Source organism: Muntiacus reevesi, chromosome 15 (genome assembly GCF_963930625.1).
Source record: "Muntiacus reevesi chromosome 15, mMunRee1.1, whole genome shotgun sequence".
NCBI lineage: Eukaryota > Metazoa > Chordata > Mammalia > Artiodactyla > Cervidae > Muntiacus > Muntiacus reevesi.
In genome coordinates, this window is record NC_089263.1 from 63837935 (window position 1) to 63857134 (window position 19200).

At 62.6% G+C, this 19200-nt stretch overlaps 1 protein-coding gene across 3 annotated transcripts; it reads left to right on the forward strand.

Annotated features, from left to right (window-relative positions):
• The first annotated feature begins 1516 nt into the window (after positions 1–1516).
• Positions 1517–15392, forward strand: TNFAIP2 (TNF alpha induced protein 2). 3 transcript variants are annotated; one of them, XM_065906589.1, is made up of 12 exons: positions 1517–1571; positions 4411–4771; positions 5065–5701; positions 8291–8405; positions 8564–8686; positions 8849–8949; positions 9590–9688; positions 10275–10398; positions 11253–11375; positions 11532–11687; positions 11875–11996; positions 13625–15392. In XM_065906589.1, the coding sequence occupies exons 2-12, from the start codon at positions 4426–4428 to the stop codon at positions 13764–13766; spliced, it is 2088 nt and encodes a 695-aa protein (XP_065762661.1). In that variant the 5' UTR covers positions 1517–1571; positions 4411–4425; the 3' UTR covers positions 13767–15392. The 3 variants fall into 3 exon arrangements, with proteins under 3 accessions (XP_065762661.1, XP_065762663.1, XP_065762662.1); XM_065906591.1 differs by lacking the exon at positions 1517–1571 and adding an exon at positions 1634–1723; XM_065906590.1 differs by lacking the exon at positions 1517–1571 and adding an exon at positions 2871–3052.
• The last annotated feature ends 3808 nt before the right edge of the window (positions 15393–19200 follow it).

Genomic DNA, 19200 nt, shown 5'->3' on the forward strand with positions numbered 1-19200 from the left:
TCTTTAGTCTCCCCATCTATGCACTGGGGGTAGCTGGATGACCCTCCTAGTGAGGGAGCACTGTGACCGTTGGTTCAGAACTGAAAAATGTCACCCCTGAGGCCACAAGGAGAGAAGGGAGTGGAGTCTGTCTTACTGCAGCCTCCTGAAGCCCCCTCTTCCCACAACAACCCCCTCACCCCCCTCCTACCCCGCCCAGAGACAGGATCAATGTCCAAGCCCCAAACTGGCCCCCAGCCACCTTTCCCAAGGAGGAAGAGGAAGTTCTCAGTGCCAGGGGCACCCCCATCTCCCCCCTGCCTTGCCCACTTGGCCATATGCCTCCCAGGCTGCAGAGCTCCGTGCCCAGTTTCCAGGGGTAGCAGGGAACCAGAGGGGAGGGGGAGGGCCACACAAAAGGGAGGGAGGAGCAGAAGCTCTGTTAAAGAGCAAGAAGGAAGCCGGTGCCCAGACGGGAAATTCCTGAGCTGCGCGGTCCTTTTCAGAGCGCAGGAATTTCTAGGATGTGAAACAGGGAAGAGGTCCTCTTCCCCAGCTCCCCTCCGGTCCCTTGACTGACCCAGATAAATAGGCCTCAGATGGGAAACTGAGGCCCAGAAAGCAATGTGACCTACTCAAGGCCATGCGGAGTGAGGACACAGCTGGGCTGAGACTCAAGCCTGAGCTGTTGGGGTCCCCACCTGGCGCCTTTAGGGGCCTGGCCTGAGCCAGCCTGGGTCTCACAAAGGGACAGCGCTTCAGTGGGAGTCTTGCAGGCCTGGGTGTGGGTTCGGACCCCCATTGACTGCCTGTGTGACCTCGGGCAAGTCACTCACTTTTGTGAGCCATTTCCCCTTTTTCAGGAAGGCTGGGCGATGAGAATGTATGCCAGGCACCAGCGCAGGTGCTCTGTCAAAGGCGGACCAGCACCCGGCCCGTAGGGAGCCTCCTCCATGGGGGCTGCCTCCCCAGGGATGTGTGTGGTCACAGTGACCCCCAGGATGGGAACACTCTCTCCGGAAGGGGTGATCCTCCGAGCGGTCAGCCTCAGTTAGGTGGGACAGTCCCCAGCACCCCGCGGGAGGAAGGGGACTCCCCACGGTTGGGGTGAGCTGGGTTGCCTAGGGGGTTCTCTGAGCTGCCCGAGGTGCTGGCTCTGTGACGCGCCAAAGTGGTCCTGAGTGCACGGCCCCTTCCAGTCAGCCAATCAGAAGCTGTCGTCGGACAATGGGTCAGCACCGAACCCATCCTGTCCGCTGGGGGGTGCGGGTCTGGAGCCCCACTCAGGCCTGGCGACAGCCTGCCCCGACACCCCGCCCAGGCTGGTGGGAGGGAGGGAGCGCTTCCCAGACCCCCCAGCCTAGCAGGCCTCGCCTCGCTCAGGGGGTGCGCGCGCGCGGCACCGGACGCGGGGACCCGGGCAGCCCCCCACCCCCGTCACACTCTCTCGGCTTTGGCCTCCGCCCGCGGGTTTTCCGCGGGGGCGGGGGGCGGCGGGCGGGTGGGGCGGGGCGGGCCGGCCCGACGGGGGCGGAGCCTGCGTCTATTTCAGGCGGCGCCCGGCTCTGCGGCGACAGCTCGGCCCGGACACAGTAAGTGACCTGCGCTCGCGGTGCGTCCGGTGCGTCCGTCCCCAAACTCTCCGCGCGGCTGCGCACCCGCCCCGACGCGACCCGAGTCTCCGGCCGGATCCCGCTAGGGAGCGGCTGGCGCGATGGAGGGAACCCCGCGCTGAGAACCCCAGGTCTTCCGCAGCCCCCCTTCTAGGGAAACTGAAGCCCTAAGGCTGAGCTGCTGCGTCAGGGTGCAGAGGGTCCGGTTAGATGCTCCCAGACGAGGGCTCTGCCCTGGGAAAGCCGGGAGGAGGGGGCTGTGGGAAGGGGCCCTAGTGTCCCTTCCTTTGCAGTAGGAGGGGCGGCGGCGGCCCAAGGCGGGGTGCGGGGCGGCTGGCTGTGTGACCGAGGCCGAGTCCCTTCACCTGCCTGAGCCTGAATGCCCTCATGCACCGGGACCAGGGAGGCTGGTGTGGACCTCAGCCCTGACCCGGGGGAGGAGAGTGAGGGTGTGTGTGCCCGCAAAGAAACTGTGTGTGTGCCTGCATAGAAACTGGGGGAACTGGGAGGACCCGCATAGAAACTGGGGGAGCTGGGAGGACCAGGGAGGTGCCCAGGCTGTGGCCACACGGTCTGACTCGGAGCATGCCCCTTCCTGCCCGAGTGTGCCCAGCCACCGGCTTTGGCTTAAAGGAATGTCTCTCCTGCGCTCTTATGCTGTGTCCGGGCACCGGGGTTAGCCTGACAGACACTGGGACGCAAGACTCAGACCCTTCCTGAGGCCTGGCCAGGTGCCAGCGTGTGGCTGTGTGCTTCCCTCACATCCTTCTTGCAGCAGCACTGTGAGGTGGGGCTCTCCTCCCCATTGCACAGATGGGAAGACTGAGGTCTATGAAGGCAGGGTGGTGTCTGGTCTACACCCTAGCAGATGGTACAGCCAAGCCCACAATGGCCTCTCTTTCTGCTGCACCAGCTGCCTCAGAGTGAAGGCCTGGGCGGGGGCCAAAGGGGCTGCTGCGGACCTTGGAGGGGGAGATTTTGTGCCCCAGAGGCGAGGAGGCGGCAATGCCGTGCGGGGACCTGCAGGAACCAGGTCTGAAGGCTGGGGGGAGCCTAGTATGCGTGGGGTTGGAGGAGGCGGGGGCAGTGAGGGCAGAAGTGGGGCTGGTGGGTCCACAGCTGCTCAGGAGGGCCCTCCCCCTCCCCTGGCAGCGGGGGTAGGGAGTGGGGGGATGGGGGGCGGAAAGGTGGGTCCTGGGCCCAGGGTGAGGTTGAGCAGCTCTTGCCAACAAGCCAGACCAGCTCCTGTGGGTGCTTGGCACGAAAGCAAGATGGATTGGGAGGGATGCTGGGGGAAGGGATGGGCAGGGCAGAAGTGCCCAGTGACCTTGCACATAGGGACCCTCGCTTTGGGGCTCCCCGGAGGACCCTCAGCTTGGTTCTCAAGGGGAACTCGCAGTCCAAATGGCACCAGGAGGCAGCTGAGACCCAGCGGTGTGGGACTCTGCCCCCAGCATCTGGTGAGGCTGTGGGAGGGGAGAAAGCCCAGCTTCCTGGCCACTGAGTGGCTCTGGTCAAGCTCAGGGCTTTGGGAGGAGTTCCTGGGAGGATGGGCAAAGGTGATGGGCTGGTGGGAAGGCAGCACGGGATGTGGAGAGTCTGACAGGCCTAATCCCACCTCACCCCCCCACCTCCTGCCGCCTCAGTTTCCCTTTTTGGAGGGGTGGATCACCCTGTCTGCCTTGCAGGGCTGCTGCAGGGGCGAGTTGGAAGTCGTGCCGTATGAGTCACGACTTGGTGTGTTTACTCTTGGGTGGTGGGGCAGGCACTGTGGTTATGGGTCACCCCAGTTACCAAGGAGGCCCGTCCCCCTCTGCTCCCCTTTCCCAGCCCTGCCCTGCTCCCTCCTTTCGGGTCAGCCGCATTCCCCTCCACCGGTCCTGGCCGGGCTTCCCCCATGGTCAAGGCGCTGGGGAGGGTGCTGCCTCTCTGGATGGTGGGGGTGCCCAGAGCCCGGTGAGCTGAGTTCCAAGCTGTTGACCATGGGGGCATTTTAAGCCTCTCTGAGCTAGTTATGTGAGATGAGGAAAATAACACCCCTCCTGGAAGGCAGTGCAGAAGTGATGGGAAGGGCACTCAGGAAGGGCCCAGGAAATGGAAACTTCTGTGGTGGTGATGTCACCCCACTTGGGGAGCAGGCAGGGTGCGGTGGAGCTGGGAAGCTCGAGTTTCCCGTCGGAGCTGCTGTGTGACCTCAGACAGGCCTGCGCCTCGTGGGGCCCCTTGTCCCTCCGACCTGCGAACGGGCTTGAGGGGCACTGTGGTTTCTGTAGACCTGAGCCCCACGGTCATAACTGGGGTCTGGCCCTGCCTGCCTCGTGGTCCCAGCAGGAGCAGCCCTGTTTCTGCTCGTCGCGTCCCTCTGGGACCCCAAGCCACACGAGTCAGGAGCAGGACGGAGGATGGGGCTGGGGCCGGATTGCTGCCTCTTCCTGGCCTCTTAGTGCCTGTGACTGTTCTGGACCTTGGTTCTCGCTCTGTGCCACGGGCCAGCAGCCCGAGCTCTGCCCCCTCCCTCAGGGTCCCCGGCGAGCCTGTGGTCCCCCTCCCTGCCCAGAGGATGGGCTGACAAGGAAAGATTTGCCAAAACGAAGTCCCCTTCTGTCTGGAGATTCTGGGAGGGCCTGTGGGTGCTGCGGAACGGGCGTCTGGGGGAAAGTTGACTTGTTGGTCCCATCTGGGCCAGGAGACAGCCAGAGCTCTGGCAGTCATACCGGTGAAAACAGATCAACCTGGCTGTGTGCTTGGGCTGGGGAGCCAGGGGCCAGTCCCCCCGCGACCACTGACCCTCTCATTCCCTCCACTTGTCAACCCCCAGACCTGAGTCGGGGTGATGCTGAAGATGCTGACCTTCTTCCAAGGACTCCCAGGCCAGCAGCCTGTGTCCGGGGCCCCTGACTTCCCCAGAAGCCCCCAGAAGTTGCCCTCTACCTCAGAGGCAGAGTCCGAGGCCTCCATGTCGGAGGCCTCCTCCGAGGACCTGGGGCCACCCCTGGAGGCCGAGGTGGCCCCGGACAGGGACGAAGAAGAGGCCGGCAAGAAGAAGAAGAAGTCCAAAGGCCTGGCCACCATGTTCAGCGTCTTCACCAAAGGGAGGAAGAAGAAGGGTCAGCCCAGCTCAGCAGAGACTGAGGGCGAGTCTGAGTGCAGTCCGCGGCCGCCTGGCCAGCTGCCCACAGGTGCGCGGGCGCTCCCTCCCTCCGCGGGCAGGGTCTGGGCAGGACCGGGCTCATTGGAGTGCATGCCCCGCTCAGCCGGGACAGGGGGGGGCAGGGCACGTGGGCGTCAAGGGCCCTCCCCTCCCTGCTTTCACCTGCTGCCCCCTGATCTCAGGTTCTGAGCCTGGTGTCCCCCACCCGGGCTGGGACACCCCGCATCTTTTGGGGGGTCTCGGCCCACGGGAGGGGACCGGGGCAGGGGCCGGGTGGGTCTCAGAGCCCCGGACCGCGCTAACGCCGCGTTCTGGCCGCAGTGGAGGAGCTCAAGGTCGACCTGGAGCGCGGGCGGCTGGAGGCGGCGGGGCCGCTGCTGGCGCTGGAGCTGGAGCTGCAGGAGGCCGCGGCGGCGGGCCGCGCGAGCGAGGAGGAGCTGGTGCGGCGCCAGAGCAAGGTGGAGGCGCTGTACGCGCTCCTGCGTGACCAGGTGCTCCGGCCGCTGCGCCGGCCGCTGGAGGCGGCGCCCGAGCGGCTGCGCCAGGCGCTGGCCGTGCTGGCCGAGCAGGAGCGCCAGGACCGCGAGGCGGCGGCGGCAGGGCCCCCGGGGTGCCCGGGGCTGGCGGCCACGCGGCCCCGGGGCTGGCTGCAGCTGTGGCGGGACGGCGTGGCGCAGGCGGCCGCGGAGCGCCTGGGCGGGCGGCCGGCCGCGGACGCCGAGGGCCGCACGGAGGCCGAGCGCGTCTTCCTGCACATGGGCCGCACCATGAAGGAGGACCTGGAGGCCGTGGTGGAGCGCCTCAAGCCGCTCTTCCCCGCCGACTTCCACGTGGTGGCCGCCTACGCCGAGAGCTACCACGCGCACTTCGCGGCCCAGCTGGCGGCCCTGACGCAGTTCGAGCTGTGTCCGCGCGACAGCTACATGCTGCTGGTCTGGGTGCAAAACCTCTACCCCAAGTGAGCACGGGCGCGGGGAGCCGGGAGGGCCCCGGGAGGGCGGGGCCTGGGTGCCAGCAGGTGCAGGGAGTCCGCTGGGAGAACGGCCCAGGCAGGCCTGGAATCAAAGGGCAGGGCGTCCACGGGCCTGCTTTGCCCCGGGAACCCTTAGCCTCTCCGGCCTCAGCCGCATCCCACAGCTGGGGAAACTGAGGCACAGAGAACGGGGCCAAGGGCCTCATCTTTGATTCCTGAGTTTCCAGTCTGGGTTAGGGTGTGAAGTCGTCCATGATCCAGAGTCAGGAAGGGCTGTGGCCAGGAGCAGTGGCCTGACCCCGCCTGGGTCAGCCCAGGAAGCCAGCTCGGAGGAGGAGGTGCAGGATTCTACCTGCCGCAGGAGGCAGTGTCCCTGCTCTGGGCCGCTGACAGTCTAACAGAAGTAAGGGAGTCAGGCGGGGGGGAGCGAGTACAGGCGGGGAGAGGCGGGGGCGGGTGGTGTTCCCGACAAAGGGAGCAGCCCTGCAGTGCCCAAGGCTGGGCCGGGAGGCCTTCTGGGGGTCGTGTGGAGCGCTCAGTGTTCAGTGCCCAGCAGCCCGAGGGAGCAGTCCCAGGCAGGACGGGGGCACTGGGCCTGTTGGGGACACATCCCGGTTGTGCAGGGTCTTCCCCAGTGAGACCATGGCAGAGCTGAGTTCTGGCCACCAAGGACTGGAGCTCTCAGTTTGGGAGGCTCCTGGTGCTGCCGTGGAGAATCCCCGGTACCAACTGGATTCAGATCCAGGCATCCCCTGATACACCCAGACCTCATGCATCCCTGAGCATGTTGCTGCCAGTGTCTTGGCTTTCTCTGCCCAGAGAAGCTGGCTAAGAAAATCCGGAGACAGAGGCAAGAACAAAGCAGGCTCCTGCCTCCAGAACGGTGTCCCCGCTTCCATGAGGAACCTAGGGGATTATATAGCTGGGGGCTCGCAGTCGGGTTGGAAATGAACAGAGGCGTTAGGATCTTCGGTGCTTCTCCTCGCACTGTTTCAAAAGCAGTCATCAGGCTGGCGTTGGGTAGCCCGGTAATTTGGGTCTGGCAGTCTGGTGGCCCGGTTGTTAGGTCCGTTGTCTTTTGTGGACTGTACTGAAGCTTGCTTTCTGTAATGCAAAAGGAGAGAAAAACTCTTAAGGGGTAGTTTGCAGAGAGGGTGCTGTGAACTTGAGCTCCAGATACAGAATGTTTTGAGGGGGCTGTAAGTGCAGCATGTAGTTCTCAAATCAGGTTTCATTTTTGATAAAGAAACTTACAGACTGCAGATCAGGAACAGGTAAAGAACTCAAGGAAAAAAACAACAGCAACACCTTTTTTCTTCTTTTTTCCCTTATTTTACCTCAACAAGCATGTCAGTCGTTTGTACAAGCTGTGTGGGAAGAGGCTTAAACTGCAGTGTGGATCTGCTCAGGGGTTCTGGTAGGGGCTGGCCCCGACCTGTAGCACAAAGCCTGCAGGAAGTCTGGAGGTGTAGACCGTGTAAGCGATGTCTGAGGCTCTCAGGGACGTCAGGAGTCTCAGTTGGTGCTGGTGGGTCAGCCTCCAGCAGGGGCCCGACGAAGGACCAGGCGGGGGTGGTGGGTGAGGAGTCAGGGAGGGCAGGGAAGCTGGCACAGGGCAAGGGATGCCAGAGAGTCCCGCCAGCCGAGCCGGTTCCTTCTTGTTGGTCCTGACTCACCAGGAAGTGCCAGGCCTGTCCCCTCTGCCCCTCCACCTTCCTGTCTGTGACCTCGGGGGCTTTAACCTGGGGTGCCCCGGTGTCAGTGCAGTGGGAGGCTGAGCCCTGAGACGGGGAGACCAGGGTGGCTCCGTGGAGGCCCATGTGGCCAGAAGTCTGGGGAGCAGAGGGACACAGCGCATCCAGGCTTTGGGGGGGGGGGGCGGGTGGTGGCGGGTGGCGGGGGGCACAAAGGGCTATTCTTGAGCCCTGAGGAAGTGCCAGGGCTGGGCAGTCCCCAGGGGGCTCTGGGACCCAACAGAAGTGCCACAAGGATGTGTGGATATGCCTCTGTCCAGGGCGAGGTCAGGGAGGGGCAGATAGCCCTTCCTGCTGGGACTGGCCCTCCTCTGGGGGCAGCAGAGCCAGTCTTGGGGGGAAGGTGGGGCAGGGCTGGTGGGATCCAGGGTGGGAGCTCGGTGGGGGATGGTGGGAAGGAGACAGCGGGTGAGAAGGGGAGGGGGAGCCCTTGGAGCAGGGAGATCAGACCGGAAATGTGGTTCTGCCCGCCGCCGCCGCTGCTGCCGGGGGAGGAGAGGGACTGTTGGAGGCAAGACGGGGAGCCCTGGAGGAGAGTCCTGCGGTGTGCCAGGCGGGAGATGGGGGCTGGGCCGTGGGGTGCCTCTGGCAGGGTGGCTCGAGGCTGATGGGTTTTGGGAGCTTAACCTGGAGTAAGAGTGGACATGGGTGAGAGAGTGAACAGAGGCAGGGTGATCCCGCGGTTCGGGGCCTGGATCGAACTGAGATGGAGAGGCAGGGGTGGGAGGCGCTGGAGGGAAGGCGACCAAGCTGTGTGCAGGGCTCTGGCCGGGGCGGGGGACGGCGCTGGTTTTCCTCACGCCAGCCCCTCTGCCCACAGCGACATCCTCAACAGCCCCAAGCTGGCGCCCGAGCTGCAGGGAGTCAGACTTGGGACCCTCCTGCCCCCGACGCAGATCCGGCTGCTGGAGGCCTCGTTCCTCTCCAACGAGGTGGTGAGTCCAGGGCCAGTGCCGGGCGGGGCCGAGGTGGGGGGGCAGGAAGGAAGCGGGTGGGAGGGGGGAGTCGGGCAGACAGGATGCAGGCAGGGAGCCTGGCAGGGACGCCCACGTGGGCTTCGCACTACCCTGAGCGGGCCCCTCCACCCCCCAAGGCCAGCGTGAGGGAGCTGACGGCCCGAGCTCTGGAGCTGGAGTCGAACCGCTGGACCCAGGATGTGGCCCCTCAGAGGCTGGACGCCCGCTGCCACAGTGAGCTGGCCATTGACATCATCCAGGTAGCGCCCGCTGCCCCGCCCACACTGGCCGCCGCGTCCCTGTGGGCAGACACGCCCGCCGCTGAGCCCAGACCCCCTTGTTCCATGTCTTGCCCACCCCTGCCCCTGCCCTAGCCCTAGACCAGGCGGGCTTCTGCTCATTTTCACCCCCCACCTCTGCAGATCATCTCCCAGGGCCACGCCAAGGCCGAGAGCATCACCCTGGACCTGGGCACGCAGATAAAGCCCTTGTTGTTGGTAGAGCTGGCCACGTTCCTCAGGAGGTGAGTGATGGACCTGCATGCCCGGAGCGGGGCTGGCGGCTGAGGGGTCCCTGCCGCCCCCTCTCTCAGAGCCCCAGCCCCTCTCTTGGACCCCAGGGGGGGATCTTAGCTAGACCAGCGCCCCCTCCCGGCCCCTAGGATGTCTGTTATTATGACAGGAGTCCTTATCCCCCTGCACCACCCACCTGGGCACTGAGAGCCCCAGGTCATCTGACCACCCTCCCCCGCCCCCGCCCCCCTCCCCCACTGCTCCCCAAAGCCCCCAGAAGAGCAGCCTCCAACTGCAAAGATGCCCCCTGAGGGACTGAGGCCCTGGCCTCCCCTTCAGGTGATGCCCCCGGTCTGCGCCCCCAGAGTTCTCTTGGCTGCCCGCCTCCCCACCTCTGCCTGCAGCTCTAGAGGGGCCTGGGGGAAGGTGTGGGCGCTGCAGAGCCAGGCAGGCGCCCTCTCCAGGAGCTCTGCAGGGGCCCTGGCCCTACTGGGCTGAGCGTGTGAAGCCAGTTACGGGTGCCTCCTGCATCCGCCCTGTGCCGTGGGGAGCCCGCGTGTGACGCCGGGTGGCTGGTCGGGCAGGCCGCCGGAGGCTGCTATTGTCCCAGTGTTTATGCTGCTCCTACGGGTGCCCTTTGCCTTTCACCAGCTATCAGCGCGCCTTTGATGAATTTCTGGAGAGATGCAGACAGCTGCGAAATTACAGGGCCAATGTCATCGCTAACATCAACAACTGCCTCTCTTTCCGGTAAGGGCGCTGGGCAGTGGGAGGAATCACTGCAGCTGCCTGCATGTGTTGTTGGGGGGAGCCGGGAAGCCAGTGGGGAGTGGATGGGGGGAAGGGGGGGTGCAGAGGGGCGGGGGAGGTGCCTGGGATGGGGGAGGGAGGAGGAGCAGCTTAAGCAGAGATGTTGAATTAAAATGAGCAGGGTGGAAAGGAAATGCCCAGGGCTTACAGTGGCAGCAGCAAACATGTATCTAGTGCTGGTGGGTCAGGCGCTCACGCAAAGGATTTCATTTATCCTGTTAGCAACCCTGTTAAGTAGATATAGTGACTGTGTCCGTTGAGCCCGTGGGCACCCTGAGCTATGGAGAGGCTGAGCCATTCGTCCTTGGTTAGAACCAGGTGTGGTGTTAGGCGTGTGTTAGGTGGGAAGGCTGGGTCCTGCCTAGGGAGCCTGGATGGAGTGGTCTTGGTCTTGCTCCCACCGGGACTGGGGAGCCGGGGAGGGTTCTAGAGCGATGACTTAGGGAGATTCGCCTGGGGCTCTCTGGCTTCAGGGCTGCAGGCTGGGCGGGGCTGGCGTGACCTCCCTAACTCCTGTGCTTTCCAGGATGTCTGTGGAGCAGAGGTGGCAGACACCACCAGACCTCCGGAGCTCCCTGCTGAGCCCCCTGAATGAGCTCAAGAGCCGCGGCTTTGATACCCTACTCCAGAGCCTGTTTGGGGACCTGAAGGTAGTGCAGCCTCCTGCCCCGCGGGCAGCTCGCGCTGAGTCTAGTGCTGGAGGGGCTGGGGGAGGGGGGGTTGGCAGCAGAAATGAAGAACTGGCATGAGGAAGGCGTGGCACGGGGCTGCAGGGAGGCTGGTGGCCCCCGTGGTGGGGCCATGGCCCGCCCTTGATGTCACCCCCACTTCAGCATGGGGCTTGGCCTCAGAGGGCCGCTTAGGGCCCTGGGGTGCGGAAGAGAAGCCTCAGCGCCCCTCCCCACTTTGGACTCCACCTAGTCCTCAAGTTCGCCTGTACGTTTCCCCTGACGCCCCCAGACCCTCCTGCCCGCACCCTGCCTCCCAGCCGGACGCTCAGAGCCTCTGGCGGCTCCCGCCACATCTGCGGGGGCCAGAGCGTCCCCGGAAACCCTTAGCGCCTGTACCGCAGGAGAAGACGGGGGTCCTAGGGGAGGAAGGGGGGGCACTCCCTGCCTGCCCCCCACCGTGGGAGCCTGCCTTGTCCCCAGTGCCCCACGGCTGCGGGTGGCCAGGCGGTGACCCTGGATGACTCGGCAGGGTCATCATCATCATGGGCCCAGCCAAGCACACGGCTTTGTTTATGCAGGAATTTATTTATTTAAGGAGGGAGGTGGTGGAGACGGCCTCAGGGAAGGCAGATGGCAGTCCCGGCTGGTCAGCCTTGGAGAAGGGGACGCAGACCCGGCCTCCACTTCCTGCTGGAGCGCCAGGGGAGTCAATATAACCCGACCGCTGTCCTGACCCCTGTCCCGGCCCCGTGTGCGTCTGTGCGTGCGTGTCTACTGGGCTGGCCCTTCCTCTGCCGGGCGTGGCCACACAGCCTGCCTCTCTCATTTCCCAGCCGCTCTTCAAGAGGTTCACGCAGACCCGCTGGGCCGCCCCCCAGCAGACCCTGGAGGAAATCATCTCCTCCGTGGCCGAGAGGATGCCCGAGTTCTCAGAACTGCAGGACTGCTTCCGGGAGGTGAGGGGGTGCTGGGCTGCCGGTGGGGGGCGCGCGGGCAGATGTGTGTGTGCGCACACCCCGATGCGCCTTTCTGTTCTGGCGTCCTCCCCTCCCTGGACCCTGGCCTTCAGGGAGGTACTGGGTTCCCATGGCCCTGCCCGCTCGCCCACCCAGGAGCTGCTGGAGGTGGTCCACCTGCACCTGGTGAAGGAGTACATCGCCCGCCTCTGCAAGCGGCGCCTGGTCCTCAAGACGGCGGAGCAGCAGCAGCAGCTGGCGGGGCATGTCCAGGCCAACGCCCAGCTCATCCAGCAGTTCTGCACCCAGAACGTAAGCCCCCGTGTCCCCCCCCAACCTCCCACGGCGGTGGGCTGCCCTCCTGCTCCAAGCTGTTCACGGGCTTGGACAGCCCCTCTGGGCCTCTCCAAACCTGCTCAGGCCCGACCTGAGCCTCTCTGGGCCCCCGGGCGCGCTTCCGGGCAGGGCCAGCCTCTCTCAACGAGGCCTGTGCCTGCAGGGCTCCCCGGCCACCTGGCTGCACCACGCCCTCCCCACGCTCGCCGAGATCATTCGCCTGCAAGACCCCAGTGCCATCAAGATCGAGGTGGCCACCTACGCCACCTGGTACCCCGACTTCAGGTGAGAACCGGGGCCTCCGAGCACCCGGGGAAGGCAGCGGAGCCCTCTGGTTCCCCGCTGCAGTCGGAGCCCGGCGGGGCAGAGCGCAGATACTGGCCACTGTGCCCAGATCCTTACAGCGGCTGTTCACTCAGTCCTTGCTGCCGCCTGGTGGGGCTGACACTCTTCATCCCCGTCGCCCAGATGAGACCTGGGGAGTGTGAGGACGTGGCCAGGTTAACGCGGCTGGTCAGTGGTAGAGCTGAGACAAAGCCATGCAGTCCGGATCCACACCGCATGCTCTGAGCCTCTCCTTCAGAGGGGGATCTGAGACCAGAGACACCACGGACCTGCTGGAGGCCATGGCACGTCCGTAGTGAAGCTGGGGCCCCCGGTCAGCCTAGGGGTCCTCAGAGGCTTGACCTGTGCCCTGGTTCCTGGGTCTGTGTTCTAGAGTGGAGGCTCAGCCCCCGACTGTCAGGGTGATCTGGTGAGCCAGGGCAGTGGTCTCAGTGGGTTGAGTCCTCTGGTGTGGTCGCCCTTCCCAGCATAGCCTGGTCCGGCCGCTGGCTGGTCTCCTCCACGTATTCAGCCACCCATCCACTTACACACTCACCCTTCCATCTACCCACTCATACAGGCACCTCCTTAGCCTTCTGGATGCGCATCTAGCTATCTATCCATCTGATCACCCACTCATCTACCCATCTGTCCGTCCTTCGATCTATCCATCCATCCACCCATCTAGTCATCCACCTGCCCACCTATCCATCTATCCATTCATGTATCCTTGTATCCACCCATCCCACCCACAGTTATCAGATGGTCTCCTACTAGGTACCGGGCTCTGTTTTAGGCCCCAGGACGCAAGGAGGTACAAGACAGACCAGGCTCCTGACAGACAGACAGTCAGATGAGGGTTAGCAATGATGAGGTCATCTGGCGAAGGAGTACTATCTGCAAGTTTTAAAGATTGTTTAACCAAGGTTGTGAATGGCGGGAGGTGCTGACTTTAGAGCTGGAAAATCCTCTCTGGGGAGGTTACTTTTTTAAAAATTTTATTGTCTACTTTTGGCTCTGCTGGGTCTTTGTGGCTGCATGGGCTTTTCTCTAGTTGCAGCAAGTGGAGGCTGCTCTCGAGTTGCGGAGCGTGGGCTTCTCATGGTAGTAACTTCTCTTATTGCAGAGCGCGGCCTTTAGGGCTTGAGGGCTTCAGTAATTGTGGCTCCCGGGCCCTTGAGCACAGGCTCAATAGCTGTGGCTCACGGGCTCAGTTGCTTGGTGGTGTTTGGGATCTTCCCAGATCAGCGGTCGCACCTGTGTCTCCTGCACTGGGGGGAGGTGACATATTAGCTAAGTGCTAAAGGGGTGAGAAGGAGCTGGTTACCTCCAGGGCATGGGGATGAGCGTTCCAGGAAGAACAGCCAGTGCAAAGGCCGGACCTTGGCACCCTCTGGAGCCACACTGCGGCCGGTGCCGCCCGAGCACAGTGGTTTAAGCAGAGCGGGGCACCCTCGTGGGCACCCTCGTGGGCAGGGGGGTTGGCTGCTGGGAACTGTGGCTCCGGCCAGGAGTCTGGGGAGCTGGGAAGGAGTGTGAGCAGGGGTCTTGGTGCGTGGGCCGGAATGACGGGACCCTCTCTTTGCCAGCAAGGGCCACCTGAGTGCCATCCTGGCCATCAAGGGGAACCTGTCCAGCAGTGACGCCAAGAGCATCCGGAGCATTCTGGACATCAACACGGGGCCGCACGAGCCCTCCAAGGCCCTATTTTCACTTATAAAAGTTGGTTAGCTTTTCCTGCGGCCTAACCTCCTTAGGAGCACCTGGCGCGCATGGGACACCACTCCATTTGGCGGCTGTCAGACCAGCACCAGCGTCACAGCCCCACGTGGCCCCTCCCAGGGGTTCTGCCTTCTGCTGCTGCCGCCCAGGCCTGGCCGCGGTGTGGGCCCCTGGGCCGCTGGAACTGGACAAGCCGTGGCGTGTTGACCCCTCCTGTCGGGGCAGGAGCCGTGGGGGGAGCTCTGTGGATCACAGTGGAGCTTGCGCGGCCTGAAGGAGGGGTCAGGAGGGTGTGTGGCTCAGGGGCCCAGCTCTGGGATCACCGCCTGTCTGCGGGCTCCTGCCACGCCTGCCCGAGGACCGCCCTGCTCAGGCTGGGTCTCTGGCCTCCCCAGCTCCTGACGGGGGCCCGAGCCTCACCCCTCCTGCCTCCTCTGGTCCAGGGCTACGTCGAGCCAGGCTCAGCCTCTGAGTGGAATGGAAGGAAGAACTGGAGGAGGAAAAAGGGAAAGAAGAACTCTTACCTGGGAAGGGGTGGGGGATAGGAAAAGGGCCTGTGGGGCAAGCGGGGGCAAAGCCCACGTCCGAGCCTCTGACCCCCTCTCTGATTCCCCTCGGGTGTCCCCTGACGATGCGCCCGGGAGGGCTAGGACCTGCTGGGTTTTCCCGAGCTCTGCCTCCCCCGACAAGGGGCAGGCCCGGGGACGCCTCTGCGGGTCCTCCCCTGGAAGTCAGGCTGAGGTCGGGGCAGGGCCATCTTGACCTCTGACCCCTTGGCCTCTGGGTCAGTTCCCTGTTGCCTCTCTAGCAAACTTCCACAGCTTGGGAGCCTAAAATGCAAACTTGCCTTTCAGTTCTGGAGGTCAGCAGTCTGACATGGGTCTGGTGGGCTGAGCCGGGCAGGTTCCTCTGGAAGCTGTGGCAGGGAAGTTCCTTGCCTTTTCCAGTTTTTAGAGGCCAGCCTCCCATATTTCCTGGCTCGTGGCCCGCTTCCATTTCCAAAACCAGCAGCGGCCAGTCAAATCCTTTCCGCGTCTCAGCACTCCCCTCCTACCTCCCTCTTCCGGTTTAAGGTCCCTGGTGGGGGACCTTCAACCCACCAGACAATGACCTTTGACCTACCCAGGCAGTCCAAGATCCTCTTCTGATGCTCGGGTCAGCTGATTTTTAATTCCACCTGACAACCTTAATTCCGCTGCTGCGGAAACGAACGTGGTCACAGGCCCAGGGATTAGGATGTGGGCGTCTTTATGGGATGGACATTATTTTGCCCACCACAGCCTTCACCCATCCCCCGCCCTGCGGGGCGCCTCGTCCTACCCAGGAAAGCACAGGTTCAGTCACCCTCCTCGGCCTGGGGCAGCTGAGAGCAGGCGTGACCCCGCCCCGTCTGTGCCTGTGGGAACACCCCTCTGTGACCCGGTTTGCAGCTGGCTCTCTTGGACTTGTAGCCCGCTTTCCCAGGTACTGTGGCCAGAAATTGGCCCGTGTAAATGGTGCACGAAGGCCTTTGTACATTTGTAGAAGTTTGCATGTTTGGTGTTATTATTATTTTTTGATAGTATGCTTTTGTATGTTTTTTTAAGAACAAACTCTTGGTTTTTATAGCTTAATATAAAGCTGATTTCAAAAGTGGCTGTGGAGTGATTTCTTTTGGAAGAGGCTTTCTCAGCCTCTTGGGGTCTGGCAGACTCTGTCCCCGGCGCCTCCTGCCCACCTCTCACATGTGAGCGTGACCTTTGGGAGGGTCTGCTGTGGGCAGTTTCCTCACCTGGGTGGGGATCACGAACCTGTCTGACCTCCCGCACAGTCCTTTACAGAGGAGGGGGATGGCAGGGCCTCCAGACGACATTTCGGCTCCGTGCATCGGGCCCGGTGGGAACTGGCTCTCGTGTTCCTGGAACTGACCTTCAAGGGCCCAGCTGTGATCACAGCTGGCCCCAGCTCTCCTCCACACCACCATCCTGGCCTTGGATTTGGAGAAGGGCAGAGTCCCTGGGAACTTGGGGAACCTTGGTGAACTCATTCCACAGAGCTGGAGGCGGGTGGGGAGGCCGGGGAAGGATGATTAAGCCTAGGGTGGGCGGAGTCTGGGGTCCAGCTGGAAAGGCCTGGACATCAGCGGCTGGAGCCGGAGGGAAGGCCCTTTCGGATGAGATGCGGGTGGGATGGACCAACTGATCGTGGGGAGAACCCAGGGGAGGGGGAGGGACAGAATGCCCCAGGCTGGGCTCTGAGTGTGGGCCCGAGTGTGGGCCCTGGGCAGGTTGGAGCCTCGGGGTAGGGGGATGGCCGCTGAGTTTCCACCGAGCTCCCCCTGCAGAAGGAGGGGGCAGGAGGGAAGGGGGAGCTCATGGAAGCTGAGGACCAGATGGAAAGTTTCTGATTCAGGCAGATATTCAGGGACCAAAGAATGGATTTGGGCCCAAAAATGCAGAGGGTAATGAGACGCACCACTTCCTCCCCCCGCCCCAGCCTCCCTGCAGCAGGGTGGGCCAGGGTCCAAGGAGAATAGAGGTGGTCAGAGGCAGGGCCCTGGGGTCGGGGAGCAGGCCACGTGGACTCCATGCTGGCGCTGTGGGGGGCGCCTTGACGGTCCATGCAGGAGGGAGACACTAAGGTCCCGTGGGGTTACCTGCTCGGGCCCCTCCACCAAGGGCTCTGCATAAGTAGCTTCCCGGTTGCAGAAGGAAAATTCCTTTATAGGGAAGGATTTGCCCCAGAGGCGAGGAGTGGGTTGCTGGGCAGAGGGGACAGAGGTAAGGTCCTGGGTGTGGGCCCCCGGGCCCCGGACCCCATCCAGGCTCCTGTGAACTGGGAGGGAGGCCACGGTTGGCGGTGGGACAAGCGTGGATGGGACCCTCCGACCCCGCCCTGTCCCTGCAAGGGGGCGGTGAGGAGGGCGGGCCCGGGCTCTCCCTGAAGGGTTCACATCCCTGGGAGGCCCGGAAGGAACAGGGAGCAAGTTAATAAACAGTCCAAGTTCAAGTGCAGGGCAGATGGCGTGGGGTGATGCAGCAGTTCTGGGGGTGGGGCAGTCCCACTGTGGCCACGGGCAGTACTCACTGCGGGGCGGGGACCACGGCGGGGGTGGGACACGCGTGTGCACGGACCCGGGAGGGGCAGTGCCGGGAGGGAAACAGCCCAGGGCCTGGAAGGGCTCAGGTTGTAGGGAAAGAAAGAGCTCAAAGCAGGGTTGGCCGAGAGTGGTGAGTCAAGCAAGACCCCCCGAAGTGGCAGGGTGGTGCCAAGGGGGGCTTGGTTGGGGCTGGGCGTTGGGGTTCACTCACTCCAGCTATAAAGGGGGGGAGCACTAGGGACTTTGAAGAGGCAGTTTGCTGGGATCTGTGACTTGGAAAGAACTCCCTGGCTGCTGTAGGGAGAGCAGGGGGCCGCAGGGAGGCCAGGAAGCCCTCGAGGAGTGCCAGGGTGCCCGGGGAGAGGCCTGGTCTGCGAGGGCTGAGACAGGAGGTGAGGCTGGCCCAGGGCAGGGAGGCAGGGGCAGAGTCATCCCCATCCCGACGGGGACCGCGGGGCCTCCTCACAGCCAGGGGAGTCCTGGGGGGGAAGCCTGGGGTTTCTAGTTTGAAAGACGCGCAGGAAGGGAGGGTGGCTCATCTGGCTGCCCAAACCTCATGGAACTTCCCTGGTGGCCCAGTGGTTGAGACTCAGAGCTTCCACTGAGGGGTCACGGGTTTGGTCCCTGGTTGGGGAACTAGGATCCTGCACGCCACGTGGCATGGTCAAAAAATTAAAAATAAAAAAAGAATAGACTGCCCAAACCCCAAGTGTGTGGGTGACAACAGTGTCTGGTGAGGCCGACGGTCACCAGGAGCCGAGTGTGATTTCACAGCCCCCACAGAGGCCACTCAGCAAGATCAGTAAAACCCAGTAAGATTCCTGGGAACCATTCTGCTTCTAGGAATGAATCTCATCAACTCTCTACCATCCATGAGAAATGACGCAGAACCAGGAAAGTCACTTCCATTGTAGTAGCAGAGCACTGGGAACTCCCTGAGTGTCCATCAGTAGACACAAGGGAAATTATTGCAGGGGTCCAGACAATGAAGGACTATGTGGCCGTGAAAGAGAATGAGGACGTTGTCTTGCTTCTGATTTGAAAATTGTCCCAACATAAACTGTTGAGAAAAATAACCAAAGAAACACAATGTAGAAGAGCTGATGGTGTGCAGCCATGGGATAAACAAAAGTAGGAAAAAATAGACATTTGTGTCTGCCTGAAGCTCCAACACTTTGGCCACCTGATGCAAAGAGCCACCTCATTAGAAAAGACCCTGATGCTGGAAAAGATTGAGGGCATGAGGAGAAGTGGGGAACAGAGGATGAGATGGTTGGATGGCATCACTGGCTCAATGGACATGAGCTTGACCACACTCTGGGAGATAGTGGAGGACAGGGAAGCCTGGCGTGCTGCAGTCAGATACGACTTAGCGACTGAACAGCAACGCGTGTGCATTAAGGCAGCCTGGAAGAGCATGCAAGGGGCCAAGCACGGTTGCTGGTGAGTGTGTGTGCACACAAGTGTGTGTGCACGTGGGTGGGAGAGAGAGGAGGGGTGGGGAGGGGAAGGGGAGGGAGGCAGAGGTTGGGTAGGAGATATTTCACTGTGTGTCCAGCTTTAATTTTTTCAGTTATTGAACCATGTGAATGTGTTACACATTTTATAATCTAACATCTCATTGAGATGCTGGAGGTTCCAGGAGGAGATGAGACTTGTCAGTCTCGAGTGTGAGGTGGTCCAGCGATACTGAGACCCTGGAAGTGATTTCGTCAGCGGCCTGAGATTTTCTCCAACCAAGTTCAGTGCTCAGGGGCCAGCCTGCAGTCACAGAGTGGGCTTCAAAGTAGAACTTGCTTCCCTGGTGGCTTGGTGGTAAAGAATCTGCCTGCAATTCGAGAGACCTGGGTTTGGTTCCTGAGTGGGGATGTTCTCCTGGAGAAGGGAATGGCAACCCACTCCAGTATTCTAGCCTGAAGAATTCCCTGGACAGAGGAGCCTGGTGGCTACAGGCCATGGGGTCGTAATGAGTCGGACACAACTGAGTGACTTTCTTTCATGGTTTGGCTCTTGCGATCACACAGGGGGTGAGCAGAGCTGAGAGGTGAGGGTACCCCCACGAAAGGTTAGAACAGTAAATTGGGGTCTCAGAGGGTTGAGGGCTGGGGGGTGTGAGAGGGGAGGGGCTGGGTCAAAGGATGGGGCCCCAGGGTGCTGGGCTGCAGGCACAGGGGTGGGGCGCCCTTGAGCATCCATTCTCCTCGTCAGCTCTGGACTCCACCGTCTCTCCTCTGCTCGAGGTGTGCCCTCTGAACATCCTTCCGTGACATTGGCACAGGCTGTAGCTGAGCACCTTTATGCTCTCGGCATTATTCAGGGTCCAGTCGAGAGGTGGAGACCACACAGTAATTGGGAGGGGGGCCG